General features: G+C 38.2%; 1 protein-coding gene across 2 annotated transcripts in view; it reads left to right on the forward strand.

Moving 5' to 3' along the window:
- The window catches only part of LRRC2 (leucine rich repeat containing 2), a 77760-nt gene that overhangs the window by 42883 nt on the left and 12026 nt on the right, over positions 1 to 22851 (forward strand). For both annotated transcript variants that reach the window (XM_008632934.2, XM_017733350.1), the window contains exon 5: positions 5768 to 5904. In XM_008632934.2, the coding sequence (XP_008631156.1) occupies positions 5768 to 5904 (137 nt within the window). The remainder of the gene's footprint in view (positions 1 to 5767; positions 5905 to 22851) is intronic.

The raw sequence follows: 22851 nt of genomic DNA on the forward strand, positions 1-22851 counted from the left end.
ACTTGGCTAGATGATCTCATCCAGAGTGCATTGGTCAAGAACTCAATGTCTGGATGGATGTTTGTGAGAAGTGGTGTGCCTCAGAGGTCTGTATTGGAAACAGTGCTATTCAGTGTCTTCATCAATGATGTAGGCGGTGGGTTCGAGTGCACCCTCAACATATTTGCAGACAACATCCAGCTGAGTGGTGTGGCTGACTTGTTTGAAGGATAGGTTAACCTGTCTCTCATACAGAGGGACTTGGACAAGCTTGGGAACTGGGCTCCTGTGAATCTCATGAGGTTTAGCAAGACCAAGTACAAGGTGCTGTGCTTGGGTTGAAGCACACTCTGGTACCAACAGAGGCTGGCGGATGAACAGATTGAGAGCAGCCCTGGGGGGAAGGACTTGGGTGTGCTGGTGAGTGAGAAGACTTAGCATGACCCAGCCATGTGCATGTGCAGCCCAGAAAGCCAAACTTATCCTGGGCTTCATCCAAAGCAGTGTGGGCAGCAGGGCGAGGGAGGACATTCTGCCCCTCTGCTCTGCCCTGGTGACACCCCACTTGGAGCTCTGCATCCAGCTCTGGATGGACATGGACCTGTTGGCGTGATATGCACAAGGATGGGATACACAAGAGCAGATACACAAGGATGATTAGAGGGATGGAGGATCTCTTCTATGATGACAGGCTGAGAGAAACGGGATTATTCAGCCTGTAGGAAAGAGGGCTCTGGGGTGACCTTACTGTGGCCTTTCAGTACCTGAAGGAGGCCTATAGAAAAGCTTGGTAGGAACTGTTTACAAGGGCATGTAGTAACAGGACAAGGGGTGATGGCCATAAACTTGATGAGGGTAGATTTAGTTTAGATATTACATAGATATTCTTTACTGTGAGGGTGGTGAGGCAGTTAAACAGGTTGCCCAGATAAGTTGTGGGTAACCCATCCCTGGAAGTGTTCAAGACCGGATTGGATGGGGCTTTGAGAACCCTGGTCTAGAGAAAGGTGACCTTGCTCATGGCGGTGGGGTTAGAGCTAGATGATCTTTAAGGTTCCTTCCAACCCAAACCATTCCACAATTCAATGGTTCTGTGATTGCAGATTAATGTAAAAAGTTGCCTAGTGTTTTACTCCAGTTTGCACAAGTGAATCTACATTTGCATTGATCCTTAGATGACAAAGGCATTTTGTAACCTCATCTGTATTTTGTCTCTGACACCTTGTTTGGATCACTAATGTAGGCTTGTGTAAGAGGTGAATTTGTACTACAATTTTTTTATAAGAAACTAGAGAATTTAATTACCATATCAATTTTTTTTTTAATGAATTAAAAATTTAAACTGTGAATAAACATAGCAACTATGACATTGCATCTCCCATCTAAAAAAAAAAAAAAAATCTTAATTGTGAAACTTTCAGGGAGGCCATGGATTTCATTACGGCTTTTACTGTGTCGTCATGGAAAACACAAAGATGATAGCTGTTTAATTCCAGAATTTTCAAATTTCATAGAAAAAAAAATTCAGTGACATTAAACATAGTTAATAGCACTATTGCAGCAGCAATTATTTTACTATTACTACTTTTAATTCTGAAGTTGTGCTTGAATGTTATTTGAATGTATAGGTGACGTGTGGGAGTCAAATCCTGCTCTACATTTGTGCGGTCATGGAAGGGATGTCACCACCTCTCTCTCCTCCTAAAGCTGCCTCAATGGCTGTATTACATACTCACTAAGCCTGATATTGACTGGGCAGCATACCAAAGACAGTGGAGAACTTCTGCACCAAGAAGACATAAAAAAGACCCTAGATGCAGATTTCGGATTGTGAAAGTCATACATACTGCCTTACCTTCTTATTCCCCCTCTGTCAACTGACAATGTCTATGGCATTTGAAGAGTATTTTGGGATTCATCGCTCCACAATTTTGTGTTTCTTAAGTCAAGACACAGAATTTGAGAATCTTTAGTTTTCTTTAGTTTTTAGTTTTAAACTTTAAGTTTTTAGTTTTAAACCAATTTTTAGTTTTTAGTGGGTTTTTTTTATAGACACACAATTGTGCTCTCTCTCTGACAAAGTTAGCCTAGCAGATCTCAGTCTGTAATCTGGATAACGCTTCTGGCAGCTCATCCAGCCTAATTCTACCCTTATGTAGACTGTTAGTTGTAAAAATTTTTGAACAGTTATTTAGAGGAAGAAATAATTAGAGATGTGGTGCTGAATGGAAACCAGGTGGAAATAAAAAGTTTCTAAAGGAAAAGCAAGTTTTTCCCAACTCATTTGGTTTCTATCCTTTGAGAAGTTTGTTGAGCTTCAATTAGTAGATCTTGTCTACCTGGTATTCCATGAAGTATTTGATACAGAGAACTATGGAAAATGAATGTTTGACTCTTACAGAATGGACTTTGATGCCACAATTGTAAAAATGAGCAAAAGACTTGATAAACCAGAGGCAAAAATATGCTTATTTGGAAAGAGAAGGTATTGGTCATGAGGAAGGTAATTTGTAGATTTTCTCAAGGATCAGTCTTGGCTTTATTACTTAGTAATTTTCAGGAATGGGGCTACTGAAATTTTCTGCTGACACAGTTTGACTGTGCATTGTCACTGAAAACAGGTGGAAGTATGGAAAGGCTGATGAGCAGATAGGCTTCTGAAAAAATACAGAGATTAAATTCACAGTTGCAGAGCTCAAGGTCATGTATTCAGTTTTTGTGCAGCATGTCAGAAATCATTAAATGCAAAAAACTGAAGAAATGAAATTCCAAATCTAACAGTCACAGGAGGACTACCCAGTAATTTTAGATGAGAACAGATGCAAAATAAGTCTATTAGGACCATTTAAAGAGGGGAATTTTTATTTTGTCAGCAGAGACTAGAAAAAATGGCTAGAGAAATATATTATGAGATGTCTGTTACCTATGGAAACATCAGAAGTAAACACCAGGGAAGGAAAAGAGCTATTTAAAGATAAAATAGACAAAATAATTAATGGTTATAAAACTTCTACAAATAATTCAGGCTAGCAATCTGAAGACTATTCCAAATAAAGAAAATTATGAAACTCAGTAACTATGTTCTTCCATAACAACAGCAGATGTAAAAAATAAACTACTTTTAAAATGGAATGTAATAAAGAAAAGAATGGAATTATGTGGTCATGTAAGGATTTCATGCAGGAGATCCTGGTTAGTCCTACATATGTCTTATGGTCCTAGAGGGGGTGTTAATGCTTGTCTACTGCTCACTTGTCAGGTGGCATAACTTAATCCACTGAAGAGCCCAGAGGTGAAAAATAGCCCCTGTAGAATTCCAAGAGATTGCTCCCGGCAGGCAGATCTTGGCAAGCTTCATCCCACTCATTTGTGTTATCCTGAATTTGTAATGGAAATTAAATTCTGTTGCAAGACTCATGGCTTTTCACAGTAATTTTGATAATCTTAGTCACAGCAATTAGCGTAAATTGACTGTAGATTCTGTAGTGCCCTTCTGTTAGGTTAGAGAGGGATTATCTATCACAAGAAAAAATGTGATGCGCTTTCTATTTATCTTTTTTCTCATACCTGTAAACCACAGTGGGAGCATTGACATACATGTTAGATGCTATGAAAGTCAGACAGAGAAGCTGTGCTTGAGTCCATCACGCTACCCAGAAGAGCTGCTGTATTTTTTGTGATTTTTTTTCATGAGTGGTTCTGCTCCATGTCTCTAATGCATCAGAGATGATCATCTGAACAGAGTTAGACAAGAGGCTTACGAGCATGTTGGTAACGCTAGATGTCTTGTCTACATTAGTTCTCCAACTACTGATGGAACTGAGAGGTAGAAATTTCAATGACTGAAAAATTAGCAACTATATCTGTTGTGGGTTAACACTTACAGGCAGCTAAGCCTCATACAGCTTGCTTGGTCCCTGCAGTCCAGTCTCCCACAGCAGGATAGGGAGAGAAGGAGAAAGGCAAAAGTGAGAAAACTCGTGTATCAGGATAAAGACAGTTTAATAAGTGAAGAAGATGTAAAATCTAGTGATGTAAAAGCACTCACCACAAATTGATCCACATTCAGTCTCTAAGCAATAGGGACCTTGGAAAATTTCCTCCCATTCCTCCCCTGTCTCCAGCTTTTACTGCTGAATGTGACATTATATGCTACAGCATATTCCTTCGGTCAATTTGAATCCAGGGTCTCAGCCCTGTCCCCTCTCAGCCTCCTGCCCACTCACAGCTGACTCACTGGGGCAGCAGAGTGAGAAACAAAAGATGGCTTTTTTGCTGTGTTAGCACTGTTCAGTTTTTACTGTTTGGTCACAAATCCAAAACATAGCATTATATGAGTTGCTATGAGAAACACTAACTCCATTCCAGACAGAACCAGTATAATATTCCAGTGCTTAAAAGACAGACAAAATATTCAAGGGCTATTGAATCAATGGTTCCTTTTTCACTCCAATGGGATTTGTTCTCCTTTATTACGGGATTAATTGATTGAGGAAATAAATAGTGATTTTCTGATTCTCTAGTTCTAAAGCATTTCTGTTTCAGTGATTATTTTGTTGAAATGAAGGCATAAATTCATGGTTATGACACTTAACATGTGATATAATATCTTCATCTACATTATGATACTAAACCTGGTGAGGCTCCCTGATGGATAGAATAAACTTCTATTATTTTTAGGTGCTTAAAAATATGGAAATAAAGTAGTTCACACATTGACTCCATTGAATTAGTACTATTACTCCAATGACCCTTGTCAGATAGCATTTTACTGGAAAAACAATGCCTGCTGTAGTCTTACAGAAAATTTTTCTTCTGATATTTTAACTGAACCAGCAGCTTATAGTAAAGGAAAACAGGGTCACTGTCCTAAAAGGACTGCTGAATTTTGAAATACACCTCAGTTTCTGTTTCTGGCAGAGCTAAAACAGGAAGGAAGCTGAGTGGAAGAGCCTATGTTTTTCTTTGTTGTATCCTGTAGAGATTAATATAACAGAGTTCTCACAATATATGCCTTGTCTGCCACATGTGAGATGATTTGGACGGTCCAGTCATCATTTGAAGACATTGCTGTGTCCTAAGGAAACTAAGGTGTTTATGTAAAATGCTGTGTGATTTGGTGGCTCCTAGTGTTGACCATCAAACTGCATGTCTCTGGCTCTGACAACAGCAATTTCTCATGAAAAAAATGTAGAGCTTTCAACTCCCCATGCTTCTTCTCTGTCCTGTTCTGTGGAAGTACCAAGTAGCCCCTGGTAAGGATTTCCACAGATTGCAAATGGTGAGAAACTCTAAGCCAACATTTGCTTTGGAAGAAGTTTAACGAAACACACGCACACATCCATTACCTTTTATAATCAAAAATATGCAATGCAGGATACTAAAGACAGAATTCTTGGTGTAGTAAGTTTAGTAGGAGTGATTGTTCCCAATGAACAGGTTGTATTGCTAAGACATCTTTCAGTTGGCAAGCAAATTTTCTATGGTGGCCAAACCAAAAGCCAACTTCTCTAGTTTCAGCTGAGGTCAAGAGGTATCTCAACATTAGAAGAAACAAGATATTTGAAAGTCTTGCTGCCTCCTTTCAAACTCTCGCTAAAATCATTGCTGATTAAGGGGCATTATTGCCCTTCAAAACATTAATGATCACTGCAGAAAATATTTATTAATCTTACTCATCATGACAATATGGAACTTTTTCTTTGCTTAACTGAGTATACCTTTGATTTTTATTTTCTCCCTTTTTTTTTTTTTAAGTACACTGATTTGAATTATCTTACCCTCACAGGCTGCTTAAAAAACCTCAAAGTGCTCAATGTGAGTTTCAATAATTTGAAGTCAGTTCCTCCAGAACTGGGTGATTGTGAGAATCTAGAAAAACTGGATTTGTCTGGAAATATGGAAATAACAGAGCTCCCATTTGAAGTAAGATAATAATCTATGTTTTTTCCCATCTTTTTTATTTGGCTTAAAAGTTATTTTATCACAGTGTTAAAATCTTCTCTTAACAGATTAAATCACATTCTTTGCAGTTTTTAGCAATAATGTTTTAGCAGTAATATCATTGAAAATGCCTTAGAAGCAGTTAAATAGGGCCAAGGTACTTTGTTTTGGTTTTCAAGTGACTAAATTTTTATATGTATTCTGATATATGAAGGAGGACATGATCCTAAAGGGGATTTGGCTGTGGTAATAAGCTGAAGGCTGCAAATAGCTATTTTCTGTAAAAATGAAGTGCATCTTGATAGTCAAATTCACATACACACTTTGTATGTTCCCAGTGTTGGTTTCCTTTAAAAACTGTAGGAGGAGTTCTATAAACAGCACTTCATTTTTTTATGAGAACAAATATCTCTTTGAAAAGGATATTACATCTGAGGAGTGGCATGAATATATAATAGACTGAGAAAAGAACTCCCAGGCATGCACCAACTTTATTTTTTTCCTGTTGGCTTCATAACTGCTCTCTGCCACAGATGCTCTGATGCTTATTGTCAGGGAAATATAAAATCATTGGCTGGTACCTAATCACAATTTCAGCTGTCATTTGTATTTCTCAGGTTCTTAATATCCTGATTTCTGGGGGCTGACTGGGGGTATCTTTGGGGAAAAGTGTCAGGGTCCTCTTTACTGATTCCTACTTTTTCTCTAAACATCTGTTATTGGTGATTCACAGGCAATGTTGGAGTGGATTAAACTTAATGTGAGATCTAATTTAGCCATGCTTATGTTCTCTTCTGAGGAAACTAACAGTAATTTTCTCCTTTGACTTTTTGTAGTAAAGTAGTTTATCTGAAAAGAATTGCTGAAAAATTGTGTGAACAAAACAGAAACAAGGACTCAACCTTCCCATCATAAGTGGACATGGCAAAAAAATGCTAGAAACAGAATAAGCAAAGCAGGTCTCCTTTCTCCTTCCTCATCTCTTTCTTTGGATAGCAAAACCAGGCAACAAAACAGAATTTAACTGATAAAAAGGAACCACAGTGGAATCAGAAAACCATATGTCCTGATTAGGCAAAGGAGTTAAATAAAATTATCTTAGAAAAGTGAGTATATTCAAACTTGTGGATGGTAAACTTACCCCCAGTCACTGATATTTTAACATCACTGAGTATTTTTCCCAGTTGCTTACAGAGGTCTTGTAGTGCAAAGATTTATCCATGTTTATGCATTATGGGTAGCCTTTGCAAGTAAACCTGCCTGTGCATGTAAGTCTTTCCAGGGCTGAGCCCTGAGAGACTGGCGTTTCTTTTGGAGAGCTCAAAAATATTGTTTCCTTCCAAAAGTCCCCTATTCAATGAGATTGAAAGCCACAAAACTGAGTGTAGGTTATTGGATAATGGTTCACTTAAAACCTATGGAAGAAAATTGGAGCTGTGCAAATAACTTTATATAACAGCAAAAACTTCAAGCAACATCATGTCAGCATGGGATAAAAGGTTGAGAAGAAAAATATTGGCATTATTTATTGTGTTTCTCTAGAGGCTAAAACTCAATTTATATTTGCAGTGATCTGGGAGGCAGGCTATACAAGCTTGTCTGATTTAGATTATAAACTTAGTTTCCCAGAATCAACATTTCAAGGGCAGCTTTGGAAGCTGAACATACAATTAAAAGAACACGTCTGTCAAGTGATTTGAAATGCTGCAAAGTGTTTGGCCTTTGGCATACTCAATATGGCCCATGTTATTCAGAGCCATTGCATCAGTATCCTTGCTAAAATTAATAGGTGTTTGATGTTGAATCTCGCACAAATAGTTGTAGTGATTGGCAGGTAGCTATTTAATGAATTAATATATTGAAGTCTGAACAATTTAAGGAGGGAAAGCAGACAGACAGTGGCGGGCTAGCTTTGTCTAACAGCCAAACACCTACCTGTCTGCTCACTTCATCTCCCTCCTCAGCAGGATTTTGGGAGAAAACAGTTTAAGAAACCTCATGGTTCAAGATAAAAGGGAGATTGTTTCTTATTTATTTTTGTAGGCAAAGGAGACTGTACTTTGGGAAGATTAATTTAATATTGTCAATATATATTTCAGTAATAAAAAACAAAGACATGAAACCAAAATCTTTCCTCCCCTCTCTCCCAATGTCAACTTCATTTCAGATTCCACTTCCATCCCTGAGCAGTATAGGGAGGCAAGGGAAGTTACAGCCAGTACACAGTGGTTTATAGCTGCTTCTCCTTCCTTCTCACAGTTTTGTCCTCCCCTCATGTGGTGTCCCCATGGGCTGAGCTTTTTTCAGGAATATCCATCTGCAGCAGTATGAGTCTTCCATGAGCTGTATTGTGGAGATCTACTCCACCATGCAGCACCTCCTCCTTCTCCTGCTCTGACTTGGTATTCCCTCTGTTCTTTCTCACTCTTTTTATTCTCCCCCTTTCTCTGGTGGATTTTTCCCCCCTTTCTTAAATCAGTTTTTAGAGTGGCACCACACACTTCACTGAGGAGTTTTGCTGTGTCCTGTCTGCAGTCCATTGGAGCCATCTGGAATTGTTGGTCTCCTTTTGGGACAGCCCCTGATGTCTTCCCACAGAGCATCTTCCCCTGAACTCCCCACACTGCCAGCACCTTGTCATGGATAAGCAGTAAAAGTGTTTATGACAACAAGTTAGGCTATATCATTTATTGTCTAACACAGTTGTTGCTAACATCCATGAATCCAGTGAAATGCTCATAAGGGTTGGTCACATCTCTCATGTGGAGTCATTACTGGGAATTGAAGATTATAAGCCAGCAAATATATGCAAGTTCTGTTTTGGTAGGAGAATGGCTTTGCTTTACAACATTAGGAGGAAAGAGAAAACTTGGCAACTAATAGAAAAAATAACATAGAATGTTGATAAAAAAAATTCCTGTTTGTCCTCTGTTAGGTTTGTAAATTTTTATCTGACTTTCAAATCCTTAAAAGTTTCTTTTGGGAAAATTAAGGAAGTGTGTGAGAAAATCATCAGTATTCTTCAGTGCAAAACTTAGTCAAAATTAATAAAGGCAAACTGCAGCCCAGTAGAAATGATTAATGTTTAATTTTGCCTTGGGCTTTTTTTTACATAGAGTAATGGCCAGAGAGACACCCCATCTGAAACTCTAATATTATTCTTATCCTAAAGCACCTCATGGAGTAGCTGCATCAGCCTATTAGGACCATGTATGTCCAAGTGCCTGGACTTTTTCTGTATTTCTATTTGGGTATGCTTTGGAACTGTTCCTTGAGGGGCATGCCTTGTGCCATAGCATCAGGAAGAAAGCACACGGCTCACTTGCCTGTTCATTTCTAAGGGAAAGCTCTTTCTCTGCTTGTAAAAGCCACTTCCAGCACTCTGTAGTCATCTCACTAAATCTTAAAATGAGGTAATCTGATGCTACATGAAAAAAAATTGAGGATGTGTGCTCTCATCTTTTACTTTCTCAAGGCTTAGGATTTCATACCATTCCATATTACATCCAAGGAAGAGCAATCTGTTTCAATGTATAGTTTTCAATTTATTTTTATTTATTCTACTGTTGGATGTCTCACATTTTTAGATATTAAAAAGTTATAGTTAACATCAATATTTGATAAGTATCAATTGAAAGGAGACCTTTGGCAGAGAAAGTTTATGATCTGCAGTTGAGTTCAAAACTATATTAGCCACATTTTCAAATTAAAAATTTCTTCCTCTGGACAAGTGAAAATATAAATTGAAATAAAATATAAATATAAGAAAAGGCAAGCTACATGACATTAAATTTATGCAGTCAGTTTGTAACAGGTTCTTCTAGACCTCAATAGCCAAGTTTAGCAGAGGAAGGTACACTATGAGGCTTAGGGCACAATCCTCCCTGATATGGCACATAGTCATAAAACTCTTAGGTGGAGAGGACTTTGTTCTTCTAGCTAAGATGCTCAAGAGAGGCATGCCCTGTACCTTATTCAGTCCCTCTCTTCGCATAGTGTGATTATACTGGATACTTTATATTAGTGATTTCAGAGAGAAGGAGATGGATGGATTTATTTCTAAATTTCTTGTATATTTTGCATGTGAATTTAAGAATTAGTATAATGCTGGTATTTGTATTTTAACTGTTGGATAGAGTTCCTCTCGCTATCATCATCATACAGGTTATGCAATTATTTTGTTTTCCCAGGAGCAAAAATTTTATTATAAATAATATATTTTCTGATAAAAGTTTGTAGAAAAGCTGCGCTGACCCTATTTTCAGGTGTGTTTTCTTCAGAAAGTATTACTTGCTACAGTTATTTACTGAATCACACAATTACAGTTTCCTGTGGATGATATTTCAAAGAAACAACTTTGTTGTGTGTTTCTTTTTCTTCTGCCAATAATGTTGCTGCAGCCAACAGTATCTATGTGACCCAAAGGAACTTCAGTGAGAAGAGAGGGAAGATGAAGAAGTTCTAATTTCCTCCATCTGGTATAGCACATGCTGTCAGTCAGAGGACAGGCAAGTCATTCCACAGGACCAGGAACAAGACAGAAATGTTTGCAGTAGATGTTCTGATACAGAAAAAAAATTAAAAAGGTTTTTTTTTCAAACTTATTCTGCTTTGAACAGTGTTCCATACTACATCTGAGCAGTCCCAGTAAGTGATGTGAATTTTTTCTGTATCATCTGGGTAGAGCAAAGTGAAGGAATTAGAGACTATTAAAGCATATGAATAATTTGTCAAGCAGAGTGTGTATCTATGAATGCCTCCGTCCTTCATAACCTGATCTTTGAAATTCAGAGAAATTAAAAGGCTAGGCTTTCTGGGTGCTTTAACACAATGTGTTTTCAAAAGACCAAATTAAATCTTGTTTTGTATTTCTGATGCACAGTTTCAGCTAAGTCCTAATATAAGCAAGCACAGAACGAGAACCCTTCAAAATCATAGAATCATAGAATAGTTTGGAAAGGATCTGTAAAGATAGTCCAACCCTCCTGGCATGGGCAGGAACATCTTTATCTAGATCATGTTTCTAAAAGCCCCATCCAATCTGACTTCGAATGTTTCCAGGAACAGGATATCTACCATCTCTCTGGGGAACCTGTACCAGTGTTTCACCACACTCATTATTAAAAATGCCTTCCTCATATCATCTAATTCTAAACTCTTTCAGTTTAAAAACATTACCCCTTGTCCTATCATGACAGTCCCTACTATAAACTGTCTCCATCTTTACTGGAAGCCCCCTGTAAGAACTGAAAGTCCGCAGTGAAATGTCCCCTGGACCATACTCTTTTCCAGGTTAAACAACCCCAACTCTCTCAGCTTGTCCTCACAGAGCAGGTTCTTTGTAACTCTGATAATTTCTGTTTTTCTCTTCTGGACTCACTCCAACAGGTCTTTTCTGCACCAGAAATCCCAGAGCTGGAGGCAGTGTTCCAGGTAGGGTCTCAGCAGAGCAGAGGGGCAGAATCCCCTCCCTCCCCCTGCTGCCCACACTGCTTTGGATGCAGATCAGGACACGTTTGGCTTTCTGGGAGTGCACATGGCTGAGCTGTGTTCAGCCTCTCCTCCACCAGCACCCCCAAGTCCTTCTCCTCAGGGCTGCTCTTAATAGTTCATCCCCCACCCTGCTTTGATCCTGGGGTGGCTCTGACCCGGGTGTAACACCTCACACTTGATCTTGTTAAATCTCATGATGTTCACATGAACCCACTTTCTCGAGCTTGTCTAGGTGCCTCTGGATGGCATCACATCACATCACATCAATCACATCACATCACATCACATCACATCACAATCACTCAAACAGGTCAACTGCACGACTCAGCTGGGTGTCATCTGCAAATTTGTTGAGAGTCCATTTGATCCCACTGCTTATATCACTGATGAAGGTATTGCAGCACTGGTTCCAGTACAGACCCCTGAGGCACACCACCTCTCACAAACTTCTATCCAGATATTGAGACATTGACCAGTACATTGGGGACAACACCATCCAGCCAATTCCTTGTTCATGGACCACTCCAGCCATCAAATCCCTGTCTCTCCACCTCAGTGAGAAGTATGTTGTGGGTGACCATGTCAAGGGCTTTACAGAAATCTGTATAGATGACTTGTGTAACTCCTTCCTTTTCCATCGATGGAGTCATTCCACTGTAGAAGGCCACTAAGCTAAGCAGGCAGGACATTTCCTTGGCGAAGATCTGCTGAAGATCTGTCCCAAATCAACTTCCAGTCTTCTATGTGCCTTAGCATACTGTATTGGGTTTGCATGGCCAGGTTTTGGTAGCATGAGTGCTACAGGGATAGCTTCTATCAAAAGCTGCCAGAAGTCTCCTCCAAGTCTGGCAGAGCCAGTGCTAAGGCTGGGCCAGTCAGAAATGGTGGCAATGCTTCTGTTATATTTAAGAATGAAAAAAAAGGTTTTGTGCAGATATAGTTGCAACCAGAGAAGAGCGGGGTGAGTACACATGAGAGGAACAACTCTGCAGACACCAAGGGCAGTGGAGGAGGAGAGGCAGGAGCTGCTTCAGGCACCAGAGCTGAGAGTCCCCTGCAGCCAGTGGTGTAGACCATGGTGAGGCAGCTGTGCCCCTGCAGTCCGTGGAGGTACAGCGGGATGCAAAGATCCCCTTATAGCTTCACCTTGGTCTTCCTCACCCCATCCCTGTACAAATGGACTGTGTTCCTGTAGTCCTCCCAGGTTACCTGTCCTTGCTTCTGCTGTCTATACCTTTGCTTCTTTCCCTCTGGTTTGACCAGCAGTTCCCTGCTTAGCCATTCCAGTCCTTTGTCCTCCTTGCCTGATCCCTTACACCTGGGGATAGAAAGATCTTGTGCACTGTGGAAGGCATCCATAAATATCTGGCAACTCTGTTTTCCTCCCTTGTCCCTGACATAAGTTTTCCCAAGGGATTGATATTGACTAAATCCTTGAAGAGCTGGAAATTTGCTTTCCTAAAGCTCAGGGTCCTGACTTTACTCTGACTAACTCATGTCCTTCTGGACTGTGAACTCCATCAGTGTGTGATAACTACAGTCCAGGCTGCCTCTAACCTTTATGTCACTAATTAGATTACTTGCATTGATGACCTACAGGTGGAGAAATGCATCCCCTCTGGAAAAGCTTTCTACAGTGACAGGAGTTATAACTGGTACTATTTCTCCGCTTTGCCTACCTGAAAAATATAAAATAATAAATAGTTGTTTCTTAAATCGTTTAATAATGCCAACAGGTGTGACCCTAAAAAAGCCCCTGACGTGATTAAGGATTTATTAGGCACTAAGATTTGTTGCCTGTGGTTTTCAAACACAACAGTATCCAGAACAGACATAAATAACTTTTTACACATTAATACATTTCCAGCTGATATTTTAAAACTGAGGTTCAACAACTGGAAAATTTTCAGTCTCTTTTGTCCTGTTTTTTTTTGTCTATCCAATCCTATTCACCAAAGCCACACATTTAGCGGGAAGAACAGAAGCACAAGGTCTATGTGTGTATGCAGAGGCTTCAAATAAGTCCCCACTGGGCATTTTCATGTAACTTCTTGTCTTTGTGATCCATGACTGACACATCTCAAAGCCTTTACCTGGTAGGTAGGGAGACCAGCAGTCTCTGGTGTTCACAGAACTGTAAAATATCAGGTTCTTTTACCAGTACATTTTTCTTCAAATCTGTATGCTTCCAAACCTGTCTCTTTTCATTGCTATTTGTTTGGGTTTTCTTAATATGTGTGACAATTATAAATAAAAAATGCAATTGGATGTACAGGACATTAATTTCCCAGGGGTTTCACTATCCAATAAGGCACTGGAAGAACTCTCCAGGTCCTTCCTGTCTTATTAAATGGGACTATAAAGAATCTGTCAAATCTTTACTTCTGTAAGATTTTATACAAGTTGCAAAGGGTTCATATATTAGATTTGTTAAAAATGGAATTTTATTTGTGAGAGTTTTTTTGGGACCACAGAGCAGAAAGGAGTGCTGTAATAAGGGGCTTAACTTGGTACTGGGAAGCCAACCCCTGGTAAATTTTTCATTGTAAATCACTAGGAAATGTCTAGTTGACTGTAATCATGCCAACATTTCTGTACATATATTTTTCAGTCTCAGAAATGGTTTTCCAACTGCCTGACTTCATTGCATCTCCATTAGACAGAATTTAATCTTGTCCTTCTTTGTTCAGGGCTTATATTTTCTTTGAATTTGCTTAAAGCTTGAGTTGCTGTCCAATGCAGTTGGTCAAAGTGTCAATCCATGCAAAACAGCAGCTGTGTTATGGAGCTGGTATAAGATGCAATATCAAACATTAGCAGGAGGGGTGTGAAACCCAAAAAAGCAGGTGCAAAGGTGTTAGGTGTCGGAAGAGATACTCGGAGGCCTTACTGCTGCAGGACTTCTCATAAATGTTTTAATAGGTGAGGGGCTAAAGAAGGACATGGATCTATGTTAAGAAACAGGATTACACAGTTAGGTGCAGGAAAGCATGTCAGTTGATCTCACTCTTGACACTGTGCTTCCAAAGCCTTCTAATTAATATAGCACCATTTTAAAACCACTTCATTATCAGAATAAGTCAGCAGCTAATAATAGCAGTCCACTTCACTGGAGATCTGACCCATGCTTACCTCCATGCTGTGGTGCCAGTGACCGTTCCTTCATCTTTCACATTAGTTCAGTAAAAGTAGTATCACCTTTCACAGTCTGAAATGTTTTTGTAATAGGGAATGACACACAAGTAGTTTTACAGCATAAGGGAAGACTTAACAATGACCAAAGGGGCATAATGTGAACATTAAAACATGGCTATATTATTACAAAAAGCATGAATCTAACTGAAAAAGAATTCAGTGGTAGGAAAAAGTATTTGGTACTCTTCCAGCTTTGCTTTCTTTCAAAACAGTTCCAAATCTCTTTGAGAGCAAAACAGGCTTTCAAAATTCTGGTAATGTATCTTCCATTCATCTGTGAGATAATCTGAGGCAGATTTTGTATAGCTACTGAATAGAAGCCAAGAGCAAAACAAATACTTAGCACTATCAGACTTGCATGTTTTGTCTTGCAGAAAAATGTCCCTGGTGCCAACATACATGGATTGATGAGAATCAAAAGAGAGTTATAGCTGAAGGGAGAGAAAAGCATGCTGTTTATTTTTCCATAAAGTGCAGATAATGAGAGGTATTATTTCTTCCATATGAAAAATAAAGTTGGAGAGTATAATTGAAATTAATGTGTTTAATTTATTACTGAATATATTCCTATCAGTGGTTAACTAATTACAGGTAGTTACATGATTGATCAACTCTTCACAGCTGTAAAAAACACTTGGTAAGGCTGACTGTCATTTTTATTCATCATCACTGATCAGTGAGAAAGACATAAAGACAGAGATAGCCTAATCAGTTGAAAGCAGACATCATCCCAGGATTTTTTTTTGTCTCATACAGAACTCAGGTAAGATCTCTGTCTTACTAGTCCTGAGCAAAAGAGCATAGAATTATACCCAATGTGAAGTGGAAGAGATGTTGAATTTGTGAGGGATTTCAAAGAAGGATATGTTCCATTCGTTCTTGCTTTACTTATTGAAAAGATGCCAGCTCACAAGCCTGGACTTCTGTCATTCTAAACTGCAGTACAAAGCAGGATGAGTTCAAGTTAAGAAATGAATGGCTGGAAAATTCAGAACGAACACGAAAATTGGAGACATTTCTTCACTAGCTGTTTAGACTATCCAGCCAATTCACTATTTTGACTTGTCATAGAGCTGTTTAATACTGATGGAGTTTAGAAGGAGATGTGTTATTTCATGAATAATAAAAGCAAATGTCATAGAAGTTATGGAAAGGTTAAAACACAACTGTGTAAGAATAAGATTTCCAGACTTCTCTTTTACTTTGCAAAATCAATCTTGTCTTTTTTTTCTTCCAATCTAGTTTTAATTGATGTGTGTTTTATTGGATTCCCCATCACCTACTCTAGCCACATCAGACTGTTTCTTCCTGGACTAATCTGAGGTATTACTGGTAATCTTGGTTTGCCAAACTCTGTGACTCAAAATTTGAGATTCCATGTGCCAGTTTACATGTGCACTGTGGATGCTGGGTATATGTGAGCAGTGCTTGCCTGTGTGCAGAGTTTGTGTGAAGAACGTGTATGGCTATGTGACAGAACTTCCCCTGACTGTGTCTGGTTACACAACACACGATTATATGGCTACATGACTGGGGAGTGTATGCACCACCAGCTGCTGCTGAGGGCTAACTGCTGTGACTCCTAGCTTCAGTCATGTCAGGCAGCATATGCTGGCTGCCATGAAATGTTTCATTTCATCTGGAAATACAGAGTTGGTCAGTTGAAAGTTATATCTGAATGGTGTGACTGTTGTAACAGAGGGGCTACAAGTGTCTGGATCACGTGTGGGCACCACCATTTCATGATTTGCTGTTCTTTTCTGCCCCTATGGTTTCTCTTTCAATAGACTCCTTTCAGTGAAGAGAAATATTTTAAGGAGAGGCCAGGCTACTTCAAACTGTTTTTAATATAGCTGAAATATTTTTCATTCTCAGACACAAAATGCTCTTTGAAATGGTGGTTAGAGGCAACAAAAGAGTTATCAAGACTAGAGGACCTAATTCAGAACTGTAGAATGTTGGACTACATTTTTTCAAAAAAGAAGGAAGAAATGAGGAGGTTCTAAAAATACAGGTCATCTTAAATCTCAGTTAATTCATTGCCATAATTAAGGTCTTGATAGACTTGTTATATTACATACCTCGAGTGGTTCTCAGCATCTCAAGACTAGCAATCAGGAAACTTGCGCTATACTTTCTCTGATGTACTTTTTCACCTTGGTAAGTGACATTCTGCCACTGTGTTTCTGTTCACTTTCCCCCATTTGCTTGTAGTGACTATTGATGGTATTGAAACAGCACAATAGAGAACTCTTAATAAGTGTTTTTTACAGCATAGCAGCACAGAGTTATTTGCAGGTTTTTGTTTTCTGCTAATGATGATATCAGTACAGAAATAAACCCTAAATTGCAGATCTGCTTTACAAAAAATTCAACTTTTAGAAGTTTTGACATCTGAAATCTCAGTAAGGAGTGTTATTCTACTAAAACACTGGTGAGGTGTTTGTGCTATATTCTGAGGTTGAAAAAATTTGGACTGTGCTTCTTTGGACTGTGACATAGAAATAGAGGTTTTCATTATTTGTGTAAATGTCAGTTTCCTCAAAATTTTGTGAAGTTATTAAAAAACTTCTTGCAAATTCTACAATCTAATTGTGTAGAGGTTTTATCGAGAGGTGAAAGGTTTTTGGTTATGTTGCTCTTGTGAGGAACATTGTGAAGGAAAAATATGTAATGAATTACCATTTTCTTGCTCAGTTGTTCTAATCTTTACAGTTTTTCCTAATCTTGATTCAGGTCTTTCCAAACTACTGCAAACCAAAAATTTAATGAAGAAACCAAAGTATTTCCATTCTGTTATTATCTATTGTTCATCTCTGAATGCCATATACTACTATAATTTACCTTGTGAAAAATTGGGAATTATGGTGTTTTGTATGTAGTGTTTTATTTAGTGGGAAATAATTTGGGGTTAATTATTGTATATCACATTACATATATATCCAACGATTTTTTTGCTTCTCTGACCACCAATGCATAGTGAACACAAGACTTTCATGAAGTCACTTTTTTCATTTTTCCATCTTTTCCCAGGTTTTAGTCAGTTTAAGAAATGTTCTTGCATTAGCTTGTACTTCTCTGTATTAGATTTTATTTGCAGTTGTGAAAATCTTATCAGCTTAGATGCATGCTGCTAATAATAAATGTTACTCCTATGTATTTGTTCAGCAGTCATACTTTCTTTTGTTATATTCATGTTTTTATATGCTCAAAGCATTATATAGGTATTTGTAAGATGTCATGGTCACAGAAAATATTATCTGATGTTGCACATGATATACACAAATATGTCAACGTTTTTTGTTTTACTACTAAAAAATTACTAGGGCTATATATGCCTCTAGCAGCAATATGCAGCTAAACAAAGATAAGTAGCTTGGATGCAATCTGAAGGGAATTGACTAGTAAAACATCTGTTTGTAAGCTACTTATATTGATATAGGGCATAGAAGTAAAAGTGTAAAATGTATCCGAGCTTATACTGTTTCAGTACCATGAAACCTGATTCTACACAATTTATCTTCCCAACAACTATGCTGGGACAGGCCAGATGACTGATTTTGTTAGGCATTTTTTCCTTGTTATTTAAGAGACACAGGACAAGATTTAGCAATCCAAGGAACTTTATGGAACAAGCCTTCAGCTGCATTCGTGCCTATGTCTTCCTGAGGTACTCTGAGCCAGTGGAAGAGGTCTTGATATAATTTAGATCTAGCAGCTTCCCAGAAATATAAAAGCCTCCTGGCTACACTGCAGATCTGGCCAGATATATTCCATGCAGTCAATTTTTTTTAAAAAGACCATTTCAGCAAGTGCTTCATTAGTGTATAACAGAAAAAAAGCAACCTACCAATCAAACGACCAACAAAAAAAAAAACCAAGAAAAAGGTAATTCCAGGACTTTCCAGTAAAAAGCAGATGATGTTTGTAGGCTTGCTATGTTATCACCCCTACAAAAGATCACATGGCTGAGTGGTATTACTGGAGGGCTGCTGTCCAGAACCTATGCCATACCTCTGTATACTTCACATCAGGGGAATTCTTCCGCTAAAATGCATCTTGAAAGTCCAGTTTCATTAAGAGCTTTCTAAAGTATGTATATGAATAAATATTCAGTTTTATATTTATCAGAAACTTAATAAGAACAGCCTAATTCAATACCTTAAATTGCTTGGATGAACGAAGGTTACTTGGTCACAGACTGCATGGAGTAGTGCAAAGCAGCAATGAAGCACTAAGAACTGTAAGAATTCTTAGCCTCATGCTCTTAATTGCACCAAAAACTTCTCAGAAAGTAGCCAGAAATTTATTTGCACAAAAAACTGCCCATTGTACACACAACATTTGTGCCATTCCTTAGCTTTCTTGTGCAAGTCAGGAAAAGACTGCTTGCATATCTGATTATTTTACTTATATTAGCTTTATTTTCAGTTTTCACATTTGTGTTAAAAGACATAAAACTTCCTAGAAATACTTTTTGTGAAGAGATGAGCTCAAATTTTTTCCTGCTAGTCTTGTCACTACCTGAAAGAAAGTATATAAAAAGCCCATGTGTATCTAGCAGCACTATAAGGAAGGAAGGAAGAGGAGGGAGAGAAAATTTGCTATAGTCCTGTCAAGCCATAAAGCAGTGACCTGTTGTGTTAAATTGTTGATAGTGTTCTCAGTTGTAGGTTTGTGTACTATCAATGTCATACACATGTATTCTGTGGAGTTAAAAGAAAAATTATTTTGATGATGGATATTTTACAATATGCTCGATTAGATGTGGTCTAACTCCAGACCAGATGGGTCACAGTGTGCAAAGAAGTCTTATCTCCATTCTGAATATCTGAAATCTGTGGATATTCTTTACAAAATTCTTGCTTCAAGAAAAGACAAATCCAGATCCAAGTTGCAGGGTTCTCCTGCTGGTAGACAATTATGCAAAACTGCTCCAGTACGCAGCACCACAGCAGGCAAGAATCTTGTGCATTTTGGTGAAGATACTCTGTGCCAAAACAAAAAGATTTTCTACCATTTCTGTTTGCAAAGTAAAAAACCCATAGAGATGATTATTCTTGGTATCATAAAGGTGGCTCACAAGTTGCAAACCTTCTGACCTCTGCTGCTGAAGCAGAAATGTCTTTTTTGCCTTAACATTTTGTCTTCCACTTAATTTATTAGCTAGCTGATTTCTGGCTGACATTTCATGAAAGTCTTTTTTCCAAGCTTACCAGGCTATCTCTGCTCAGCCTGGTGTAGAATGCAGATTGCCATTGTTGCCCAGCCCCAGTATACATAAGGTGAAATTATTTCATCATCAATCATCAAAATGGGGTGAATGTAACAAATTAGTGATACAGAACAACATTCTTAGTTTTATTGCTATGTTTTTCTCCCACAGTTTTCTTAATTATTTATTTTGCATCCATCAATATTGCATCATCACCTCTCTTCTGCTGACATTACCTCTTCAAGAATCCTTGATAATTTTTTCCTTTTAAGTGAATGGTTACTATTTTATCAATGTAAAACAAAACAGCTAATGCATTATAATTATTTATTTTAGCTGTCATCTTTGTTTATCATATCTTTTTAAAGTTGCTACAGAATAAAATTTCCATATCTTTTGGACGTTTTACCCACATCCCATTTTTGAACATAGTGATTTATTCTGCAATTCAGAATGAGCTCAAATGACCATACTCAGTTTTTTGAACCAGAAGGGTAACTTCACACGATGCATGGTGTTGTCATGGCAAACCAGAATCATTGTACATGCTTAAATCATAATTAAGATGGCACCATTTGAATAGCATTTCTTCAATTGCTATGCATCTAGAACCAGAAATGAAAAAATGTTTTTGGCTATGTCCCTATTCTGTTGTGAGAATGAGCAAAATTGATCATCTCTTGATGAAGGAACAGAATATATCTTTAAACAGTCTTTTTTTAGGTTTGAGGACACCTGGTCTCCAAACATCCTGGATAGGTTGCTTAATGTTCATATGGTACTGACTTTGCTGTTCCTCCTCTTTGAATGGTTTAACTGAAACATACAAAGGGTACATTCCCAAAGTGAGCTACTGAACCTATTTAAGTTGATGAAAAATCTTTAACTGACTTTTGGTAGAGCCTAGTTTTCCCTCCTAATGTGTGTCCTTAATTTACAAGTTTTGGAAGTTTGAATATGAGATGACTTTATGACGGCAAAGTGCAATAATATATGCAGACTGTGTGTAGCTGCAGCATCAAAGCTATCGAAATTTAATGTTACTAATCAACATAAATTTATTTTTTGAGACAGAAGACTTGTTTTGGCTTTAGTCCAGGAAATCATTAATTGGGTACTTAATTTCATACATGCGACTCTTCTATTGGCTTGAAACGACTCCTATACTTAAATATAGACGATCCACATTCTTAGGGATTTTAACTGTATGATGATAGTCCTGCCCTTATTGCTATGTGATTCTTCATTCACCTGTGAATGATCTATACCTGATACTTTTGTGAATATCGCACAAGTGGCATGTATTGCATATATTTTGTGAATATTGAATAAAACTGTTTTCTTCATTTTTTGTAGAGCTGATGAAAGATTTTTGCATACAAAAAGACTGCTTTAATAATAAGCAAAGTCCCTTTCTATGAACTTCTAATGCTTAGATCATCATAGCTATATGTACTCTATTAGATACTAAACTTTAGTTGTTTGGATGATGAAATGATGAACAGGGAAAGGGGACAATGTTAAACTTCCAAGTAACAGTTTGGCATAAGGATAAAAGTGTTTTCTGTGGGATTAACTCTACAAAAGGTTTACGATTTTAGTATTGCAAAATCAGAATGATGACATCACAGTGAATGCTTTCTTTCACTTACATTTCTTGGATATAGATTACCAAGATGTCACGATCCAATCAGTGAGAAATGCCTCTGCCCTAATTAAGATGCAAACAAGACCATATGCTGAAGTCAAAACCACTAAGTTTATTTAACAATCAATGTGATGTAGAAAGAAATAAATAGAAAAGGCAGAGGGGAGAGAGAGCTATAAAGTAGAAGATAGTTGCCACCTCTGGATCCATTGGCATCCCATTGGTCCTTCATCACCCTGAGCTTCTTGGTGGTGGGGTTCCCAAGGTCTTTCAAAGCTCTTAATTATTTATACACTTTAGCAAACAAAGGAATTAATGCTCATTGGCTGCACAGTTCTCTTATTCTATTGGTTATGTGATTCCCTCATGTTTAATGATAGTAAGTCCATATACTTAGTTTCTCACTTCTTTTGAGTTGGCAGGTTTCTTGAGTTGGTGGGTTGTGAGTCAGTGCTCACAATCTTCTCCTGCTGGAATTACCCTTTACCTAGATGGAGTTGATTTTATCACAGTTGCTGAGTTGGCTTTCCCTATGGCCCATAAATTCTGCATTCTTTGTGGTCATCATCACTGATAGATTCTTATCCCCAGGCTTTGTTAACCTACCCCCTGAGATAATGCTCAGACAATAGCACCACCTTTATTTTATCTCAAGCTCCTGCTGTGGTGGCTCACTGTCCAAGTTCCAGGTATCCACAGAGGCATATTCAGAGGGGCTTCGGTGGTTATGGATGCCTTCCATCCCATAACTTGGGGTGATTTTTTTTTGACTAGTGGTAAGCATATGAGCAGTCGCTTCTTTACACAGTTCACCACAGAGTGAATTTTTGTCTGGATGCATTGTCCAGGATGTACTAGCCAGATACCACCTCCACCAGGCCTAGAGTTAGTGCCATCCTGCCTCTCCATTCTGTGCTTATCTCACGGAAAAGTCCTTCTCCTTAAGAGTGGCTTTAACAGTGTTTGAGACAGGCAACTGTGCTCCTTAAGGCATTATACAAGATACCGCCAAATGAAGTGCTGTTTGATTGCACATATTTTTGACCTTCAGAGGGTTTTGTCACAAAAAGCATGAAATTAGGACCGTGTTTCTAAGCAGTTGGATTGACTGTTGAATGCCTTTTCCTCATCAAGTTTAAGAGTCCAGTTTGGCAATCTGGTGGTGAACTGGGCTATAAGAATACAACTATATCTTCATGAAAAGTATCTTCTGCCTCTAAAGATTCTTGTACTAAGTTTCTGTAATTGGTGCTTTCATCCATGAATGTCAATGAGATTATAGAAGAGGTTACACTTACAGCTTGATGAAAGAAAAGATAGGCATTTGGTTTGAATTCATGATATCTAAGTGGCCAAATATGCAGTTTGCTCCCAGTGT

Source organism: Corvus brachyrhynchos, unplaced genomic scaffold (assembly GCF_000691975.1).
Source record: "Corvus brachyrhynchos isolate BGI_N302 unplaced genomic scaffold, ASM69197v1 scaffold424, whole genome shotgun sequence".
Taxonomy (NCBI): Eukaryota; Metazoa; Chordata; class Aves; order Passeriformes; family Corvidae; genus Corvus; species Corvus brachyrhynchos.